We start from the raw sequence: 21563 nt of genomic DNA, 5'->3' as shown, positions 1-21563 counted from the left end.
ACTGCAGTCCTGACAAGACAGTGGCCCCAGTGCAGGGAGGGGCCCAGATTCTGGGGGATACCCAGGGGAGGGAAGCAAAACCCAACCCCATGTTCTGAAAGGAGATAGGGGCTGGAGACTCCCTTTCTCTCTGTAGGTACCGAGAGTGGAAATGAAGAGGAGAGCCCTCAGCAGGAAAGTTCTGGGGAGGAGATCATCTTGGGAGATCCAGCTCAGAGTCCAGAATTTAAGGACCCATCAGAGATGCCTTTGGAGAGACCCTCCCAGGATTCCTCAGGTCCTCAGGACCCCCCAACCCCACTGGATCACCCCAGCCCCTTGGACCACCAGACCCCTCTGGATCCCCCCACCCCAGAGGTAGTCCCCACCCCATCTGACTGGACCAAGGCCTGTGAGGCCAGCTGGCAGTGGGGGACTCTGACCACGTGGAACAGCCCCCCAGTGGTCCCGGCGAACGAGCCCAGCCTGCGGGAGCTGGTGCAGGGCCGCCCCTCTGGAGCTGAGAAGCCCTACATCTGCAACGAGTGTGGCAAGAGCTTCAGCCAGTGGTCCAAGTTGCTGCGGCACCAGCGCATCCACACGGGCGAGCGGCCCAACACCTGCTCGGAGTGCGGCAAGAGCTTCACGCAGAGCTCGCACCTGGTGCAGCACCAGCGCACACACACGGGCGAGAAGCCCTACAAGTGCCCCGACTGCGGCAAGTGCTTCAGCTGGAGCTCCAACCTGGTGCAGCACCAGCGCACGCACACGGGCGAGAAGCCCTACAAGTGCACGGAGTGCGAGAAGGCCTTCACCCAGAGCACCAATCTCATCAAGCACCAGCGGTCGCACACCGGCGAGAAGCCGTACAAGTGTGGTGAGTGCCGGCGGGCCTTCTACCGCAGCTCGGACCTCATTCAGCACCAGGCCACGCACACGGGTGAGAAGCCCTACAAGTGCCCCGAGTGCGGCAAGCGCTTCGGCCAGAACCACAACCTCCTCAAGCACCAGAAGATCCACGCGGGCGAGAAGCCGTACCGCTGCACCGAGTGCGGCAAGAGCTTCATCCAGAGCTCCGAGCTGACCCAGCACCAGCGCACGCACACCGGGGAGAAGCCCTACGAGTGCCTGGAGTGCGGCAAGAGCTTTGGCCACAGCTCCACCCTCATCAAGCACCAGCGGACTCACCTGCGAGAGGACCCCTTCAAGTGCCCGGTGTGCGGCAAGACCTTCACGCTGAGCGCCACGCTGCTGCGGCACCAGCGCACGCACACAGGGGAGCGGCCCTACAAGTGCCCCGAGTGCGGCAAGAGCTTCAGCGTCAGCTCCAACCTCATCAACCACCAGCGCATCCACCGCGGCGAGCGGCCCTACATCTGTGCCGACTGCGGCAAGAGCTTCATCATGAGCTCCACCCTCATCCGCCACCAGCGCATCCATACGGGCGAGAAGCCCTACAAGTGCTCCGACTGCGGCAAGAGCTTCATCCGGAGCTCCCACCTCATCCAGCACCGACGCACCCACACAGGCGAGAAGCCCTACAAGTGCCCTGAGTGCGGCAAGAGCTTCAGCCAGAGCTCCAACCTCATCACCCACGTGCGCACCCACATGGATGAGAACTTGTTTGTGTGCTCCGACTGTGGAAAGGCCTTCCTGGAGGCACACGAGCTGGAGCAGCATCGGGTGGTCCACGAAAGGGGCAAGACACCAGCCCGGAGAGCTCAGGGTGACACCCTGCTGGGGCTGGGTGACCCCACCCTGCTGACGCCACCCCCCGGAGCCAAACCCCACAAGTGTCTTGTCTGCGGAAAGGGATTCAACGACGAGGGTATCTTCATGCAGCATCAGCGGATCCATATTGGAGAAAACCCCTACAAAAATTCAGATGGCCTCATTGCACACCCAGCCCCCAAGGCGCCTCAGTTCCGACCCCCCAGGCTCCCTTTCGGAGGGAATTCCTACCCAGGTGCTGCGGAGGGCAGAGCTGAACCCCCCGGACAGCCCTTTAAAACGCCGGAGGGACAGGAGAGCTTCAGCCAAAGGCTGGGCCTCCTCTCCTCCAAATCCTACATTTGTTCCCACTGTGGAGAAAGTTTTCTGGATCGCGCCGTGCTCCTCCAACATCAGCTCACCCACGGCAACGAAAAGCCCTTTCTCTTCCCCGATTATAGGATTGGTCTAGGGGAGGGGGCAGGGCCCAGTCCCTTTCTGAGCGGAAAGCCCTTTAAATGCCCTGAATGCAAAAAAAGCTTTGCCCTCAGCTCCGAGCTGCTGCTGCACCAGAAAGTCCATGCGGGTGGGAAAACTCAGAAGAGTCCGGAGCTGGGGAAGAGCTCTTCTGTCCTCCTGGAGCACCTCAGGAGCCCCCTGGGGGCCAGGCCCTACAGCTGCTCAGATTGTGGGGCCTCCTTTCTTGATCGCCTGGCGTTGTCCCGGCACCAGGAGACCCACACCCAGGAAAAGTCCCCCACACCTGAGGATCCCCCTCCAGAGCCAGCCACTCTGTCTACAAGCCAGGAAGGTGAGGGAGAGGCCCCCACCCCCACGGGGAGCAGCAGCCATGGGGATGGGGAAAACCCCAAGACCCTCTTGGAAGAAAAGCCCTATTTGTGCCCTGAGTGTGGAGATGGATTCACAGAAGTCGCAGCCCTCCTCCTCCATAGGAGCTGCCACCCAGGGGTCACCTTGTGAAATGGGTCTGGAGACCAGGGGCCTCTCTCTCCTGAGAGGAACACTGGATCTCCCCAAAAATCATGTGGGGAAAGGAGGAAAACCCTATCAGGTTGTAGAGAAGTGGAGGATAAAGAACCCTGGGTAAAAATAGTGCTTTTACATCAGTGATGAGAAACCCTATAAAATTGTTGGTGGGAACCACTTATAAGGCAGTAGAGAAAAACTGTTGGGTTAGAAACCCTATAAATATGTAGGAAAAAAAAAAGCCCTTAAGTCTGTAGCAGAAAAACCCTATAAACCATAGTGGATAAAAACCCTATTAATTGTAGGAAGAGGTCCCAATACGTCTCTAGACAACCCTATAAAACTGTATCAAAATCCTTGTGAAACTATAGGGTCATGGAAGTGCAGGGAATCCAATGGCATTGACTCAAGAGGAGTGACCCCTGGAAGGTGTAGTAGAGCCTCCCATGAACTTGTTTCACAGTGTTCTCTCCCCCTGGAGTATGGAGGGAGCCTCTCTCCCAGAAACCTTGGACAATGATACTGAGGAAAACGCTTGGGGACTAGTGTGGGGAGAGGAGAAAAATAAGCGATAAGGAGCCCCCAGGCCCACAGAGAAGAAATGACCCAGGGAACTAGGAAGAGAAAGTTCAGCTTGCTGCCCTGGGGGTTCTTTGGGGGATGAGGCTGATCTTAGGTGATTGCGTTTTAGAGGAAGAGGCCCATGGAATTCCTTATCAGGAAGAACCCAAAAATGGGGAAGGAAAAAAAAAGTGATGTCGAGCCTTTTTAAAGGCTGAAGTTTGGGGTGCAGAGAAACTTTAAAGAATATTGGGAAACCACAAAAAAATTAGGGGGCAGGGAGGGATTTCTGTTAGAGTGCTTTGAGGAACGTGAACCAAGGTGAAGCCACGTCTGGAAGGAACCCAGCAAACTCTTGGGGCTGCCCTGTTCCTCCCCGTTTCCGGGAGCTTGTTAAGCTGCAAGTGCAAGCAGATCCCAGCTCAGGCCGCCAGGGCTCCCTCCCTGCAGCCAGGCAGGACTGGGGACTTCCACTCCAAGACGCTCCAGGGATGGAGGGGCCCTCCTGCTCATTCTCAGGTCTCACTGTCAGGAGGTGTCTCCTGAAACCCAACTGCCACCAGTCTTGCTGCCGTGGCAGCTCACTTCCTCGAATTCTGTCCTCAGTGGAGAGGGGAACCGCTGCTAGTCGACCTCCAAAGAATAAAGCCCTTCAGAGACTCCAGGCCTGTGTGTGGTTAAATACTCCCTAGACTTCTCTTCTCCAAGTCAACGAGAGCCACGTGTGGGTTCTCTGTGGCAACGAGGGACAGCAAGTCGACAGAATAGAGCACTCTGAGTAGCCAGCAACCTGCTTTTAAACCTCACTCTTGATCTGAGCTGTTAGCAAGGCTGCTGGCGGGATGAGCCAGCCAGCACATAGTGGTGGGTGTCCAGGCACCCCCGCAGACTGGGGCATGGGTCCCTGAACAGCATATGGAGGCCTGACCACCTTCCTCACCCTGGTACTCGGAGCTCTCTGAGGTGGTGACGACCCAGCCCGATCGTGGCCTTAGGAGGGGACAGATCCCACCCCTGTGGCTCCTCTCCTCCCTAGCCAGAAACCGCCAGAGGGAAATGAAAAGATGAGAAACCCACACCCCTGCCAGGCCCATCTCCTGTCCTCGTACACCACACCGTCACACTCTTTCATTAACCCAGCCAAACCCGCTCACGTGACTGGGTGTGTGTGGCAGGAGGGGAGAGAGGCTGCTGCCCTAGGAAATGGTTGAGTGGAAACTCGTGCAACATCTGTAAAAAGAACCCCACCCCTAACCCTGGAGGCCCTTAAAGAAGGAGAGAACTCTGTCTGGCGCTGGGCCCAAAGGAAGTGCCCCCTGACCTGATGCTGGCACCAGTCGTGCACTGTGGCCCAGGAGTCAGAGAACTGAGATGCCAGGTGAGGGGGCCCTTCGGAAGTCGCATCCCTGGAGAGGGTGGCCCGGATTCCTCAGAGCTGTGGAAGAAACCTCTAATTCCATTACCTAAAAGATCAACAGGTGAAAGCCCTTCACCCTTCATCTCTCTTGCCCCCCAAAGGGATGACCTTAAATTCAAAGGATCAAAATCTAGAACACTGTAAGAGGAAAAACCCAAGGCCTGCTGGGGAGAAGGAAAAGGCAGGCCTTGGATGATTGTGGGGAGACCCTTGTCACCATCTGCATAAACCCCACCCCACCCAAGTGCCAGGTCAGGAAGCACTACTGAGAGGGGAGAAGGAGCCTGCCTGCCGAATCTCTACTGACAGAAGTGTCAACAGAGGGGGTGTCCCATGAGACTGAGGAACAGGAGACAATCCTCCAAGTCAAAGCAGATTTTTTTCTAAGATGGTAGTAGGAAGAAGCTTCAGTTGTAGAGACAGACCCCCTTGAAAAGCTAGAAACAGCTCCCCCCGGAAACAGGTCTGAGGAATCTGTCTTCAGAAGACTGGAGAGCAGCCTTTGGGGCTTGGAGGCCAGTCCAGGGCGGGGGTGGGGGAAGTGTCAGTGTGGTCAAAGGCCAACCGTAGGCCTATTGAGGACTAGGGTGTAGCATATGTAGTAGGATGCTCGCATGTTGTAGGGACGGGTGAGGGCCAGCGGTCTTGGCTCCAGTACTGAATGGATGGTGTGGACATGATAAGTTGGGATCTGGGGTTTCGTAGCAGGAAAGGGGCAGAATCAGAGACCTTTGGGTCATGACCTGTTCTCTCTGGCCCACCTCCCCAAACTTCTTTACCCAGGTGCTTCCCTCCCAGAGCTAGCTACATCTTGGGAGGAACTAAGCAGGGAGCTGGCTTGGGGAGGTGGCAGTGGCCAGAGTCCCTCTGACCGGATTAGGCAAAGGTCCAGGGGACGGCCGGTGCATGCCCACCAGAACTTCGTCCAGAAGGCACAGTGTAGCCAAACCCTCTTGTCCAGCTCCATGCAGGCCTGACTTCAGAAGTGCCCTGGTGGAGGAGCCCAACAGACGGGGTCACAGAGTCATTGGTGAAAGCAGAGGGGAGAGTAGACGCTGATCTGAGCTTAGGGTGCAACTTGAAACTTCTTTGGCTATGGAGGTCACGTGGGAACACGGCAGAACTGGGCATGAATCCTGAATGGTGGGGAAACTTGAAACCATCACAACCAAGAGGTGGAATTCCATGATACTGCTCCCAAGCTGGGGGCCCCCAGACTCCTTTGCCCCCATGAGGGAAGCCCCACTCAACCTGACCTGTTCCCGTGGAGTGAAGAGAGGCCCCACTTTTGAGTGTTGTGTGTCAATAACAGTGTTGTGTCACTGGTGGTCATGTTGATTAGTTGAAGAGAATAAAGGGAATAAGATTTCCCAGGTGTTTTCTGTCTTCTCTTTCAAGCCTGGAGCAAGCTAAAGGAGCCTGTCCCCAGAGCCAGGCTGTGTGTGTAACCTCAAAAGTTCAGCCCGGCCCAGGCACCTGCACCCTTTGCTCAGATGCCCTCAACTCCCCAAACAGTGTTTGCGGGTAGGCCTGAGGGTTTATGGATTTGTTTTAAATCCATGTCCTTGGGAGAAAGGGGGAGAAATGTGCTGAGATGGTGGCAGAGCCAAGCAGGTCTTGTTGGTGCCTGGCTTTGCCACCAGCATGACATGGCGACTGCTGGGTGGCTGCCTGGTGACCCTGGCCACAGCTGGCTCTAGTCCAGCCATGCAGCCCCAGGGGAGGCCTCTCTGACCACAACCACTGCACTCTTCCCAGATGGCCACAAGGGAAAGCTCTGAAGATCTAATTCCAGAAGCTGGTGGCACCTTCCCTGGTTCACCTGGGGCCTAGTCAGCCCTCCTGTGGACCAGAGCCTCCTAGACCCCAAGGAGATGAGTGGAGACCTCACTGTCAGGATGTAGCCCATGAGCCCTCACTGTATAGGGAGGCTCAGAGAAGGGAAGCCACTTGCCCAAGATCACAGCAAGGCAGTGAGGGAAACCAGAACAGCCGGGAGCAGGCTCTGCACCCAACTGAGGCTCTCCTCCCCCAGCACAGGGCCTGCCTGGGCCTGGCCTGGGCTCCACACTGTCTGGTCAGGCAGGACTGCTCTTGCTGAATTCTCAATACCAGGCTTGCTTCAGCACCATCTCCTGGGCCTACGCCTGCCCATGGCCCCCTGAGATCAACACTTGCTCTAATCTGTAGCCTGCCTCTGTCCCACCCAGGAAGCTTTGTCTCCAGTTTCCCTGTGTCTCTCTGACCCAGACTTCTGGGACAGGGTCACTCTCTCCCTCTTCCCCATCTGGAAAGCAAGGAGTGGGGTGAAGTCTATCCTGCATTCTGTGTTCCCTGCCCTGATCCCAGCACAGGAGTCTTTAGTGAAGTGAGGGGACTTCAGGGAAAGAACAGGCACTGGAGCACAGTTATCGGTTCAGACTTAGCAGAAAAGGCTGTGGACCGAGACATGGTACCTGCCACAGCAGATCAGGCTGGCTGGAGGAGGTGACCCGAAGCAGAGAGGAGGGGTTAGGAGTGGAGTGGGGGACAGAACGTATATAAGTTACTTGGTGGTAGAGGAGATGGTTAAAGCATAGAAGGGTAGAGATTGAGGTAGAGAACAGAAGCCAGAGTGTGTTGCCTGGAACTTGGGGGATAGAGCACCATTGGGAGGAGGAGAGTCACGACCTTACCCGCCCCCCCCCCCGCCCCCCACGGTGTTGTTTTTCTAGGTCTGGAACTCAGGAAGGAGAACTGCACTGGAGCACTGGATCTTAGCAGCTTAGCTGTGGCCAAAGCCACGGATAAACATACAGGGAGAGTGGTGGAGAGGAGAGGAAAGGGTGGAGCTTAGGGGTGGAGAATAGGACCAGCAGAAGACAGTGTGAGAACAGTCAAGAGACTGTAGCACCACAGTCCAAGGAAGTTTTAGAGAGTGGTCAGTGTCAGATGCTCTGCTGAACTCTGGCCAATCACACAAAAGTGGCCCTAGTTCTGGCTAAGACAGGCACCTTGACCGCTGAGGCCAACATCTGCTCACTCACCCCTGAAGCCAGCTAAGGTCAGGGTTGTTCAGGAGGAACTTTGGTCTGCCCATCCCAGGGGCCCAGGGTATCAGAGCTGCTGAGGCCACCCAGGACTGCTGAGGGCTGTAAGGGGTCAAACCTGAGTGAAGGGATCTGACCAGCCCCTAAGGCAGAGCCCCCTCAGAAACTCTGGCATCTTTATCCCACTCCCTTGGGCTTGAGCTTGAACAAGGGGTTTAATGTCTACTTTATTAGACACAAGGACCTGAATTTTTACTTTTTCGGATATGGAGACTGACCAAAGACATTTGGGGAGGTAATGTGTAGAGACTTGGATTTACTGAAAGAGCCCGTGCAGAGACTCCTGGGAAAGAGAAGAGTGCTCACATTGGATTGGCTGACCCGGCCCGCTCCGGGCGCCCCCCTTCTCTCAGAGCCGTCCCGCATCTCTATGATGCAATATGCTGCGTTTTTTCCCGGCCTGGCGTCCGCTGCCCTTGGGCGGTGGACACTTCCTCGGCGGCCCGATGCCATCCCCCGCCGCGGCCCGGGTCTCGGCGAGCGTACCCGCCGCGGCCACCCCGGCGCCGGAAGTCACCGTTGCCCGCGTGTCGGTCTCCACTCCAACCTGGTCCAGCCGCTGCTATCCCGCTGAAAGCCTGGACGCCAGGTGGGGCCCGAAGGCGGAAAAGGCCGCGAGCCCCCGCGAGGGTGCGACCGCTGGAAGGGCCGCGCGAAGGCACGACTGCTGCCAAGCCTGCGGCCGCCACCACAACCATGGGCCCAACTCCGGCACTTAGCCGGGTCGGCGCCGGCCCCGGCGCGACCCCCGTCACGGCCGCAGTGAAGGCTCCGCCCACGGACCTGACAGCAAGCTGAACCCACAGACGCCACTCGACACGCGGTTCTCGAGGACAGGGCCAGCGCCCGATGCCAAGTTGCAATGAAGAAAGTCACCCGCTGCGCTGCTCTAATCTGTCCGCCCGCGGGGGAGGGGCGGCTGAAGCCGCTGGGGAGGGACAGCCCACAGCCTGGGTCCAGGCCTGCGTTTGGCCGGCACAACCCGGGAACCAGCTCTCCCCACCGAGGACCTTGTTGCAGGTGCCAACAAGGGACTACATTTCCCGGAATCCAACACGAGGCTCCCGGCATTCCTGCGGCCAGACTGCGAGGGGCGTGGCGAGCCCGGGTGGGAGGGGGCCGGCAGGGCTGTCAGGATCCGGGGTCGGCCCTGCCCCATGGGAGCAGGGGGCAGGCTGGCGACGGTTGGCATCGATGAATGCTCTCCCCCTGCAGACATGCTCCTCCCGTGAGAAGTCTGGGATCCGAGACCAAAGTTAGGTTCAAACGTAACTAGATGCTGGGAGCGGGGTAAGTCGAGGTTTCTGTGCAGGCCTTGGAGTTCACATGCCAGCCAGGGCAGCACCAGGATAAGTGTGGCAGCTAAAATCCGGGGCCATGATTAGCAGAAAGCCTGGCTACTCGCAGTGTCGGCTGAGGGTTGGACGTTTATTCATAACAATCAACAGCCTATACAAGACATCTCTAGAGCAGGGCCTGTGGGTCTGACTGGACCCTTGCACCTGTCAGCAGCTCCACCTTCCAGGTCCCTGCCTGCTGCCTTTACAACCCATGGGAATTTGCTGAGGCAGGCAGCACAGGAAGCGTCGTGGGGACAGGCTCAGTCACAGAGTGTTAGATGAAGCTCCTCTACCTGGAATGATCAGAAGTTGGCCCAGCCACTAGTCTGTCCCTTCCCCTCCTGGGAAGTTCTGCCTCCAGTGCAGTTAAGGCCATCAGAATGAAAGCAGGGTCTGGGCTGGGGACCCAGTGGAGTCAGGAAGCATGAGGTGGGGATAAGGGGGTTCGGGAGAGAAACAGATAGGGGTGGAGGTGGGAGGCTGATTAGAGACTGATGACCTTGGTTCAACACTCCTGAGATGAGGGCAAAATGACTGCAGCAGCCAAAGTTTCCCAAAAGAAAAGGATAGTGCCCCACCCCTCTCAGGGGGTACCTGCTTTGGCCCTTAGCATAAGAGCCAACCAAAGAGCCCCGGGAACTCCACAGGAGGGAAGCCCCACCCAAGCTTGGAAAGCCTCCCTGGGCCCCAGAGTTAAGGCGCTGGGGACACTGGCCCACCCTTGGTCCTCACTTGTGGGTTGGCAGGTAGTAAACCTCCTCTTGGGTAGGAGGTCCAGCCTGGGGGATTTCACCCTTTGGACTAGGATGGGCCCATGGAGATAGCTGACTAGGAGTCAACTCATGGAAAAGGTTTAGGGCCAGCTTCTAGAAGCTCAGTTGAGTGCTCTAGGCCCCTCAGGCCACTCACAGCAGACCCTTCCTGCAGGGCAGGTGCCCCTTAGGCTGTAGCTCTGACTGTGGTCAAAGGTGGAACTGAGCTTGACGGATCTCACTCCCACTAGCATGCACTGGGATCCCCAAACCAACCAGGTGGAGGGGGGCTGGGCCCACAGGGTCTGGAATGGAGGGTAGGGGCCACTGAATGTGGGGTGGGGAGGGACTGGAGGCACAGCCCCCAGGGTCCGTGGGTGTTCCAAAGTCCCCTGAGTTACAGGTTCAGCTGATGTAGACACGATGGAAGTCGTGGGCACCAAAGGCCGCGTTGCACTTGGGGCACTTCCTCTGGCGGGCCTCATAGCGGCCCCGCACACACTCGAAGCAGAAAACGTGGAAGCACTTGGTAAGGACTGCATCCTTCTTGCGGGTGTTACAGCAGGGGCAGGTCAACCGCGCCTGGGCCAGGCAAAGGCATCAGCTCGGGCAGTCCTGATGGCACCCAGACCCCGAGCTGATAGCAGGAGGTCGTCCAGACTAAGCCCACCACATAACTGACTCCATCTAACTCTCCCCGGAACCACGGCAGAACACTCTCCACATGAGCAAACTGAAGCTCAGAAGCTGAGTAAGCTCTCAAAACTAGAAAGTAGTAGAATCGGGATTCTACCCTATGCAGTGGTGGCCAGTGGCCAACATGTCCCTTTTCAAGGATGGCAACCCACAGGCTCAGCCCAGACTCCTCTACGCTGAGGCTGGATCTCTCACCCCTCTGGCCACCTCTGGCAAACCCCAATCCTGGCTGAAGCCGTCTACCTCCTCTTCATTTGTACCTGCTCAGTCACAGCTGGGTATAGCAGTACCACTAGAAACCTGCCGTCTCTGCCCTTAACTGGGCCCACCCTTAGTACCACCCAGAGATTCTGCTGGGTCCCTGGACTCACGCTTCTCTATGAGGTTTTACAAGTCTCCTCTCCTATCCTGATACCTCCCACCAGCCACCAGATCTCACTTTCAACTCCAGGGATTCCCTCAACTCAGCATTCCCCAACATTTTTCCTCTGCACTGCTTGAAAGCCCAGCCCAGCCTAGCCCACCCAGCCCACTGCCCCAGCATCACCTCTTCCCTAGCTTTCACACCACACCACCTGTCCAAGTCCATCTCTTCTAAAGAAGCCCTCCTATCCCCAACCCATGGCTGCCCCAAGCTGCCTCTGCCCCTTCAAGGCCAAATAACAGGCTTCTCTTCTTCTACCTATCATTTAATAAAGCTTTGAGATTCCTAAGGGAAAAGAATGACCTGTCCTTTACCATGCCACAGACCCTCCCTGGGTAACCACAGTTGTATGTGGCTCCCACCACTGCTTCTACTCACAATGCCTCAAGCCCCTGTCATCCAGGGTCCTTCTGCTTTGAGTGCCTTCCCAACCAGCCTCCTACAGGCACCTACCTCATTTTCAATATCCTTGAGACACAACACTGTCCACCAAAACCTGCTCCTCCACAGACTTCCTAATCCCATAATTATGTGCCACTTGTCATGCACCTTGGTTTCTCAAATCAAACCCAGGCGTTCTCAGTATCTCCAGCTCCCTCCATGCACCAATCCACTGCTGAGTCCACCGCTGCCTCCTGAATATCCCGACCTCCTCTACTTGTCTCTAACACCCCAGGCTAGCTCCCTACCAGTTTTTGCCTCAATAACTCCAAAATCTTAACAAACTTCTTTTTCTTTGTCTCTAGTCTTTACCTCCTCTCTGCCAAATCTAATAGCAAATTAGACCACATCACTCTGGTTTAAAACCCTGTGATGTCTCTACTACACTGCTTACAGGATAAGCCAAATAATTCACCTGACTCACAACACCCTTAAGATATGACTGTCCCAGGCCCCCAGCCTTCCTGCTCCCCACAAAACCCACATTCTGCCTTCTAACTACTGTGTCCAGCAATCTGTCCTCCAGCACACCACTCTCAGTGATGGGCCTCGACTTTTGCCTTTTCCGTTGTTGGAACCCTCTTGTCCTCAGTCCTCATAGTCAACCCTCCTCCTTCAGGTTTTCCTTGGATTACATTCCTTTCAGGAAGCCTGCTAACCACTCCCAGAGCTGCCACACCCTCCCAGTCTCTGCCATTGCAATGCTCATCACTCTGAATACGTGACTGCCTGTAACAAATGGTCAGCTTCAAGGAATCTGTAACTAGGGCGTGATCCTAGCCTTTCTACACCTAGCTAGGCATTGTGCCTGGCACAAGTACATTTATGACACTTGGTCAGTTGTTTGACTCTCCATAACCAAAGTTCTGCCCGCTTTTTGCTACCTATTTCTGGGGTCCCCAGACTATCCACTATAGCTCTCACCAATTCCCCATCTAAGATTTCCTGGGTTGATGGGGCACAACTCAATCCCACAGCCCCACCTTGTACTCCTTGATCTCCTCCTGAAGGATTTCATCGGCATCTGCATAAACCTCCACCTTCCTCTGCTTCTCCAACTTGCGTCGCAGCCGTGATATATCCTCCTGGGGCAGAAGGACTAGGCTAAGTCCAAGGGTTCTCCTATTGAACTCCTTTCCCCGATGCCACCTCAGTGAGACCCTGAGCCACACTGCCCCTGCCCTGCACTGCCCCTGCCCCACACGCACTCACCTGAGCCCTCTTGAGGTTGAAGCTCTCCTTCTCACGAGCAGCCCGACTCTCTGCCAGGCAAGGCTGGATCTCTCGCAGCCGCGTCTGCACGTGTTCCAGCTGCACCTTTAGGTCCTCAGCCAGCTGGGCCGCTTCCACAGCCTGAGGTAGGTGGGACAGGTAGGGGTGGGCACCGTTTGCTTGAGCCAGAGGAGTCAGGCGTGTGGAGCCATGGTCCACAGATGCCTGTATCAAATGTTTCAGTGACTCTTGCTCTTGGGATCAAGTCTAGTATCTTCACTGTAGTCCTGCCTCCTAACCTACCTTTCCCTACTTCTATTCTCTGCAGTTCCCCACAAACTTCCTCACTTGCATGATGCTCTCTCCTCCATCTGTGAGCCTCCACAGGGCTCTTCTCTCTGCTCTCCTTAACTCCTCAATGCACATATTTCTTCCTAGTGGCCCCCTTAGGCCTCAGCTTATATTCAGCTCCCGAGGCAGGTTCCCCTATTTTTCTTTCAGAGCACCTTAGCTTCCCTTCACCAGACTTACCGGAATCTCCGAGAACGTATTTTATCTGTGGGATTATTGGTTGGTTATCTGCCCCTCGAGACTGGAAGTCCCCACTTCTAGGACCAGGTTCTCCCCAGCACTTGGTGTTGGGGGTTCATAGTAAGAGCATGAATGTTACCGCTTTTATCAATTAATGAAAGGGTGAAGAAAAAAGCCCAACGGGGAAAGATGAAAACCAACACTGATCTTAAGCCTCTGCCGTCACAGAGACATTCCTGAGGTTTAATACAACAATGCCACAGGGACCAGCATCCCTCCTTTGCAGCTAACCGGTGCTGTGCTCAAGACGTAGGTTCTGGAGCTAAGGAGATCCAGGCCCCAATTCCAAGTCCACTCTTTATTGAGCAAGTCAGCTGCCGGCCCTGAGCCTCAGTTTCCTCACTGAGAAAAGCACATAATAACAAACACCATCTTATAGTTGTTATGAGACCCAAAGGCAACCCGGCACGGACAAACCTCAGCACAAGGACTAGAACACAGTAAGCATTCTCGATGTGAGCTGGGCTGGGAAAGGAGGCACAGCAGGCTTCAGCTGCAAGCCACCTTCCTAGGTTGCTTTCTCCCCTCGGGCCTGGCCTCACCTTCCTCTTGTTGAGCTCCAGGGCTTGGCTGCGCAGCGTCAGCTCCTTCTCCACACCCCCAAGGCTGCCCTGCAAGGCCCGTTCTTTTTCCTCCAACTTTTGCACGGTCAGCAGCTGGGCATCCACCTGAGGTCAGGGGTGGTGACTCAGTGCTGGGGAGCCACTGCCCCTCCAGCTCCACCCTGCGAGCCCAGGTCAGCCATACCTGGGACTTTAGGCCCAGAACTTGCTCGCCCAGCTCATCCTTCTCCTCCCGCAGTAGCTTGTGAATCTGGTTGGCCTTGATCCGCTCTGACATCAGCTTAAAGTTGGCATCATCCTTTTCCCGTAACTGCTGTAGCAGCCGCCCATTTTGCTCCTGCATGTCCTCAAAAGCTTGACCAGTTACATCCATCTCTGACAGCAGAGCTTCCTCTTCCTGCAGCAAATGGACAGGGACGAGATGGAACATGGGAGATGATTGTGAGAAAACCACAGGAAAACAGGGCTGAACAGAGTGGTCCCGGACCGTCTGCTAGAAGCACTCAACAGGAGTTAAGGGAATCCCAACACTCAGAGGCCAGGGGACCACAAGGGGGCCACACCTGCTTGGTAGCACCCAACTTGCGCTGCAGATGTTCGATCTGCTCCTCCGCCTGCCGAATGCGCCGCAGGGCATCCTCATCTGCAATTTTTTTGCTCTCCCTTCGGTCCCTCTCCTCCAATTCTCGAATGCGGCTCCGTAGTTCATCAACCTACAACCACCAGAAAGAGTTAGCTTTTATCACTGCTTCCCGCTGACCTAGGGCTCTGCTCTGGTCAGAATCCCCCAGGGCAGCCTCTGCGCATGCCCCATAGGACCCTACCTGTCCTCACCTCAGCCTTGGCCTTGCGTTCAGCTGCCATGAGCTGCACCTTATCCCGTTGTTCTTTGGGTGCTGACTTGTACATGTCCAGCAGCAGCTTCATCTCCTTCTGGCTTTCCTGGGCCTTCCTGGGGAGGTACAGGAGGAAGGCTTGGTGAATGCGGCTGGAGGCCACTTTGATAGGGGTGGGACAGAAACCAGGAATAGGGCCTCACTTGAGCTCTGCTCGGAGACCTTTGAGGAGTTCTGACTCCTTCCTCTTGGCCTCTTCCACCTTGGCCTTCTCCCGATCAGCCCTTGAGAGAGCTGAGGCTACAGATGGGGGTCCAAGACCAGGCCCTTCCCGCTCACGAAGCTCCCGCTTGGGCCTGGCCTCAGGTTCTCGGCTCCGGGAGGAGGGACCCTGGGAGCCAGGAGTTAGGGCCTGGACATCTTCCTCAGAAGGGACCAGCTCCTCCTTCTTTGCTGAGGAGGTAGTAGTGGTGACACCAGGCACTGAAGCCATCTCCTTCCTGCCATCGGGGGCAGTGACTGGGCCTGGCCCACCCTCTTCTTTCCCTGGGGCTGGGGCACTGAGGCCAGAGTCCTCTGGGTGGCCCAGGTTGGGGACGGAGTGGGTTGAGCCACTGGCCTGGGCCCGGAGCTGCAAAGGCAGAGAACAGGGCTGAGGTGAGACAGTGCTCACTTAGGTCCAGCCAAGGGTTTTCCCAGGCAGCCCCGTCTTCACCTTGCCAATCTCAGCCTGCACTTCCCGCAGTTTCCGCTTGTACCGCTGGGCGTCCCCCTTTAGCTGGTGGTTGTGGTTTTGGAGGCTGCTGATCAGGTGGCGCATCTCTCGGTTGATGGGCCCTGGGAGAGGGTTGTAAAGTAAGGAGTTAGACCGGCCTCTGCATTAAGGGCCTGATCCCTCAGTGAGGGAAGCAGGGGAGCCACAGCCATCATTCCCATTGTAGAGGAAAGGGAAAGTGAGGCCTTACACAGAGTGTGATCTCATTAAAGTGATAACCCAGGCTTGAAGGAAATTCACCCAAAAGTAATAACTTGAGAGACTATTTGTATTATCTCTGTTAATGTAAATTTTTTTTAGTATTTCCAAATTTCCTTCAAAGGAACATATAACTGTAATATTCATCAAACTAAATTAGTCCACTTCTTTTACATATATATATATATACATATATATATATATTTTATTTTTTTTTTTTTACTTCTTTTATATTTTTAAACAAAGGTGACCTTCTGAGTTTCACTCTTCTGGCCTCCCCATCCAAATCTACAACCCCCTCATCTCCTAACACTTCCTATCTTTCCTGCTTTATTTTTCATGACATATTTGCCACTACCTAACACACATGGTCTATTTTTCACTTTGTTGTCTTCCTCCACTACAATACTATTCCACAGTAGCAGGGATTGTCTGTGTTTTGTTCACAGACAATCCCAAAACCTAGAAGAGAACCAGACTTATAGATAATGTTCAAAAATCTTTGTAAAATGAACAAATACCTTTAAGAGAGAAACACCGTAAGGTCAGAGAACCACAGATGGGGCCAACAGCTCATGTTCTGGCTGTGCCTGCTCTGTCAGCCACCTCAGCTGGTTGTGACCCTTACCATGCCTTTGAGCCAGGTGGTATGATCTCTGTTCTGGCCAGGGAGAGGAGGTTCTGCGAAAGGAAGGGGCTTAACCCCTTGCATCTGGATAAGCAGCATCCCCACACCAGGGACCAGCAATCCCAGATAAGGCCCCACCTCCACCTCGTCCTCACCACATACCCGCCTGCTCGTTGGCTGCCAGGTTCTGTTCAAACTCGATGCGCAGCATCTCGTACTCCTTGCGTACCTGGGCCAGCGTGTCCTCCAGCTGGATAACCTCTGTGCGCAGCTTCTTCTGCAGCCCCAGCTCATCGCTCTGTAGGTTGAGGTGTTAAGGACCCACACAATCCCTCAGCCCCCTGGGAAACTCCTCTCTTCTCCCCCCACCTCAGGCCTCAGTGGCCTAGAACAATCTATTCCCAGGTTCCACCCAGCAGCACACAGGGCCTGCGAAAGCCAGGAATACCTTGACCCTGAGGTCTGCTCCAGGGCCATACCTCCATGTGTTCAATGTGTCTCAGGTGGGAATTCTTGGTAGCCAGCAGCAGCCCCCGGGCCTCATCTAGCTGGGTCTTGACTTGCAGAGACTCATTGTAGAGCAGTGAAAACTGGGCCTGCAGCATTCGGTACTCCCCTGTTTCCCGCACCACCTCCTCAGGAAGGCTCCGCAGGGCCACCTAGGGGTAGGGTGCCCAAGAACAGTAAGAGGATTCAGGGCCCAGTCATCAACTGGCAGGTACAGGCCCTCTTGGTCCTAAAGAGAGTTCACCTTGAGGCGCTCGTTGGTCCGCACAGCGCCCTGAAGTTCAGCCTGTAGCTTCTCCAGCTCTGCCATACGGCTGTTGGCCAATTCCTGGTTTTCCTCCAACTCTGCATTCAGCATCTCGAACTGTGGAATGGGAGGGGCTGTGGGAGGCAGGACCAGGCCGGGATGCGAACTCCCCTCACATCCCCACTGAGTGTGGCTGATGATGGATTCTGAAACTCCCAGACAAGTCAGACCCAAGCACTCTCCTAAGGACTCCCAAGTAAGTGGGAGGAAACAATGAGCAGTCAGGGCTAGGAACTGAGGCTTGTAACTGACAGGCAGTTAGGGAAGCCTTCCTGAGAGACCTGGAGAGGAATCTGAAATAAGGAGTTAACAGGGAACGATGACCCCTACAGCACCAAAAAGATGTGCAATGAGCAAGAAGTGAGAGCTCTCTCAGTGAGACCCTGAGTTCTCTCAGTGCTGTCTTCAGGCAGCCAGCCAAGAATGCCAGGCAGTACGGGCACCTGGGTGGTTCACCAGTTGAGCGTCTGCCTTTGGCTCGGGTCATGATCCCGGGATCCTGGGATCGAGTCCCACACTGGGCTCACCAAAAGGGGCCTGCTTCTCCCTCTCCTATGTCTCTGCCTCTCTCTCTCTCTGTCATGAATAAATAAAATCTAAAAAAACAAAACAAAACAAAACAAACAAAAAACAACCTGCAGCTTACATTAAAAAAAAAAAAAAAAGAATGCCAGCCAATACAACACACTCCCACTCCCATTTGTCTCTCTCCTATCCTTTCTTTTTTGGGGCAACTATAACCACCTGGCGTACTATCTTACTTCCTGTTTCTCCTCCAACTAGAACCTGAGCTCCATGAAAACTTTGTTATTTATCTATTTTGTCCTCTGATACTGCCTGCTTCTGAGCACCATGCCCAGCACTTAATGTTAACAACTACTTACTAAATACGTAAACAAATGAATGAAACAGACCCATGAGGGACAGGGAAGGGACTCAGAGACCATGCAATGGTTTGTCCTTAATTGTGAGGAAACTTTTATAGGTGAGGCAGAGAAAAGGGCACAGGAGGGATGGGAAAGAATGGTGCCTGCTCACCTTCTGCATGCTGAGTGTGATCTGACCCCCCTGGAAACCTGAGGAGCTCCCAGATACGTAGTAGCCAGAATTGAGCTGTGGAGAGACAGACCGATGGGGGTGGAGGAAAGAAGCGTGGGTTCCGAGTACTCAGCCGTGGCTCCATCTGACCCAGCAACCAAACCCCACCTGCTCCAAGGCCTCCGCCAGGTGTTTATTGAGCTTCTGCTCACGCTTGCGCAGCTTCTCGATGTCCCACTGCAGATCCTCCACTGTCGTCTCCATCTCCAGCACCTTGGTCTCTGCTGATGTCACTTTATCCTGGAGCTCAGAGTACTGGAGACAATGATCGGGTCAGATACTTAGAAGAGAGGACTTGGCTCCCTGAGAGCCTTGGTGCACATCTAACCCAAACCCTGCCCTGGTTGTAATCCCACCTCCAATGAGATGCGGTGGTGCTTCTCTTGTAGCTGGGTGGCCAAGTCCTGCAGCCGCCGGTTCTCACGACCCAACTCCCGGGTACGTGCCCGAGCCACCTCACCGGGGGGCTCACTGTCCCCTGAGAAGGCAGGGCTCGGGTAAGAGCCAAGTCCAGGGCAATGGGGCAAAGTACTAACTCATTCTGGAGTCTGCTATGTGCCCAGTGTGATCCACCAGCTGTCTTGCCAATTTCTCATGACAAAGCCAGGAGTCTTTATCCCCACTGCACAAAGGAGGAAACCAGCTCAGAGAGGAGAGCCATCTGCCCAGAATGCCCAGTCTAAAATGACAGGATGAGGGCTGTCAGCCTGCAAGGCCTAGACACTTACTACTATGCCTCATGAGTGAGCAACTGCAACCAAAATCTGTGCAAAGTGCTCCAAAGAGGTCTTCGGCTGGAAGACAGTGGCCCCTTAAGCATCAACAACTCCTCCCACCCAGCTCACTAGAACTCAACCCCGTGAATCAAAAGCAGAGCCCCCTCTACAACCTACACTTTTCCCTGAGAACGTGGCTGATTCATTCCTTGGAAAATTATGGCTGCCTCTGGGCTCAGGCATTTAGGGGATACAATGAAGACACAGACAGGGATAGACACCTCTGCGGTAGGACACACAAAACTAACCTCGGCTGTATACTCGCTGACAGAGTTCCTCCACTCGGCGCTGTAGGCGGTCTGAGGCCTCTACAACACGGGACACAGCTGCCTTGGAGAACTCCATTCGGCCCTGCAGCTGCAGCTCCACCTCCTCACTACTGCTTGCGCCCAGTGCTACCACAAAAGCCAAAGCTGGCTCACTGAGGGGGGGCCGCAGCTGCACTGGTAGGGGCTCTGCAAGGAATGGACAGACCCTCGTGAGAATCTCACGAGGGGACCAGCAGCAGTTACCACCACTCCATACCACGTTCTAGACCAAGCCCTTCGCCACTCAATGCTCAATGAACCAACACAAGCAATGCCTGTAATACACTGGTATTACATAACTACGGAGGTTCAGGGAGCTAAAATAATTTTAAGGCCACAGGACTTCCAAATCTTCCTCAGAGAAGCCTTTTCTGCCTTCTCTATCTAAATTAGAACCATACACATGAGTGCATATACACGAATTCTCTTTCAAGAGTCCCTATCCTTTTTATTCATGATTTAAAATCACTTTCTCTCTTGGGTGGATCCCTGGGTGGATCCCAGGGCGTGATGCTGAAGTCCGAGGACTGAGTCCCACATCAGGCTCCCTGCATGAAGCCTGCTTCTCCCTCTGCCTGAGTCTCTGCCTTTCTCTTGCTCTCTGTTTCTTTCATTAATAAATAAATAAAATCTTAAAAAACAAAAAACAAAAAACTTCCTCCCTGATGGCAGAGGCAAGATTTCTTATCTTTGTCTCTTCTGAAGCTGTTAACAGTACTACCTATGTAGATAACACAAGATACTGACAGTTTTTTGAACTAAATGAGTGTCAAATACGACATGCAATACGAACCAAGTCACTCAGATTTCAAAGCCTGGGGCCTTACCTAACACTGCACTTGCTGTCCAAACATCATGAAATCGTTGTGTGTGTGTGTGTGTGTGTGTGTGTGTGTGTGTGTGAAGGGTGGTGGGGAATTCAGTAGAGTAATATGAAAGTTCCCTCCACTCCAGGACCTTTCCCAGAACTTAATTAAGCTGCCCAGATCCTAGGGCTCTGGCCCTACCCCTCAGTTCCGATGTCCCTGGTTCTGTGAGAGGGGTCTCATCACGTGCTGGCCCCTCCTGGGTCCCAGGCGCATCTGTCCCTGAAGACAGCTCCCCCTGGCTCTCATGGTGTCGAAGAAGGGCTTCCACAGTTTCATCCAGCTGAAGGGAGAAAGCACCAAAAACGTTATGAATCTCTCAGGTGCTTCCCAGCATGATACTCCTTTCCCAGCAGAGTAGTCTGAGGATTGGCAGCTGGATCGAGGCCAGGTCTTGGAAAGCAGAGGGGCATCCACCTGGGCCCAGTAGCGATTGACAATGAGCAGTGTGGCATCATCTGTGGCCTGCCGCTTCTCCAGCTTCTCAATTCGTTCTCGGAGTTCATCTTCACAAGCCTGTCGCTGTTCCAATCGCTCTGCTAGTTTCTTGTTCTTGAACTGCAGAACCTTCAGGTCCATCTCCTCCTACCAAGAAAAACAAAGGGGCAGAGGAGAGGGTCAAATAGAGCCCAAGAAACCAGTCACAGAGAGAGGCAAAAGAGAGCAACTGGAATGGACACAGCAATGGTATCCCCAGACTAACCACTAACAGAATTTAAAGAGGTTCTGACACCCCCAGAGAAAGCATCTTGATTGTGAGGAGGGTCAAGTCCTGCTTTTGCCTCTAGCTCTCAAGTCTTTGACAACTCACACTCCCTTTGGGAACCTGTTTCCCTATCTGTAAAAGGAAGGCAGACGTCGTGTTCTCGGTTTCCTTCAACAGAGGATTCTGTAAAGTGGCTCCTGCTAAGCTTGGGGAGCTAGGATGTAAGGTTCTGGACGATCTGGGCGGAAACCAGAGATGGGGAGGCTGGCAAGTTGTGAGGACTGAGGCAGGAGCCCACGAACCGTAGAAGAGATGCCCCCAAGACGAATAGGCTCTATAAGCGTGGTCGTGGTCTTCTCCTCGCGGCTCAGCTTCTTCTCTGGGGGCCCTGAGCCCCCGTCGCCGGCGGCGCGTTTGTTGCCGGGTCCAGACATGGCCGCGGCGGCGAGGAGCGGCGCAGGGTCTCCCGAGGGACGTCAAGCAAGCGTAGGCAGCACTTCCGTCACCTGCAGAAGACAGAGAGCAGAGATGTGGAGGCGGCCACTGCTCCGCAGCTCCAAGCCTTCCCCGCACACACCTGATGGATCCCTCCCCCGCCAGCCCCGGGCCCCTCACCCGCAGCAGGCTCAGCCTAGCGCCATCTTGGACTTCACCGGACGTCACCGGCCTCCTCAGCCAAGAGCGCAAGCGCCGCAGGCAATGCCGGATGTGGCGAAATTTCATTTCCTGTTTCTATTGGTCGCGCTTTGTCCCGCCTCTCGGGTCTCCTTTGGTTTCTTCCTGAACACCTCCTCTC

General features: G+C 54.9%; 2 protein-coding genes across 8 annotated transcripts in view; one reads left to right on the top strand and one right to left on the bottom strand.

The window, feature by feature from the left end:
* The window catches only part of ZNF629 (zinc finger protein 629), an 81769-nt gene extending 75746 nt beyond the window's left edge, over positions 1-6023 (top strand). For all 7 annotated transcript variants that reach the window (XM_072836524.1, XM_072836523.1, XM_072836527.1 and 4 more), the window contains one exon: positions 137-6023. In XM_072836524.1, the coding sequence (XP_072692625.1) occupies positions 137-2670 (2534 nt within the window). In that variant the 3' untranslated portion in view covers positions 2671-6023. The remainder of the gene's footprint in view (positions 1-136) is intronic.
* Positions 6024-9150: 3127 nt separating this feature from the next.
* RNF40 (ring finger protein 40) lies at positions 9151-21537 on the bottom strand. The gene is made up of 20 exons (XM_072836522.1): positions 21383-21537; positions 21070-21273; positions 20479-20646; positions 20203-20344; positions 19136-19342; positions 18468-18589; positions 18220-18366; positions 18052-18126; positions 16951-17070; positions 16679-16858; positions 16362-16497; positions 15314-15435; positions 14802-15229; positions 14597-14714; positions 14326-14475; positions 13947-14159; positions 13742-13867; positions 12609-12749; positions 12380-12481; positions 9151-10417 (listed from the first exon to the last, which is right to left on the bottom strand). Exons 2-20 carry the CDS (start codon positions 21199-21201, stop codon positions 10241-10243), a joined length of 3006 nt encoding a protein of 1001 aa, XP_072692623.1. The 5' UTR covers positions 21202-21273; positions 21383-21537; the 3' UTR covers positions 9151-10240.
* Between the last annotated feature and the right edge of the window lie 26 nt (positions 21538-21563).

The sequence above is a fragment of the Canis lupus genome, chromosome 8 (genome assembly GCF_048164855.1).
Source record: "Canis lupus baileyi chromosome 8, mCanLup2.hap1, whole genome shotgun sequence".
NCBI lineage: Eukaryota > Metazoa > Chordata > Mammalia > Carnivora > Canidae > Canis > Canis lupus.
The sequence above is the reverse complement of the archived record's forward strand: the minus strand, read 5'-3'. Positions and strand labels throughout refer to the sequence as shown.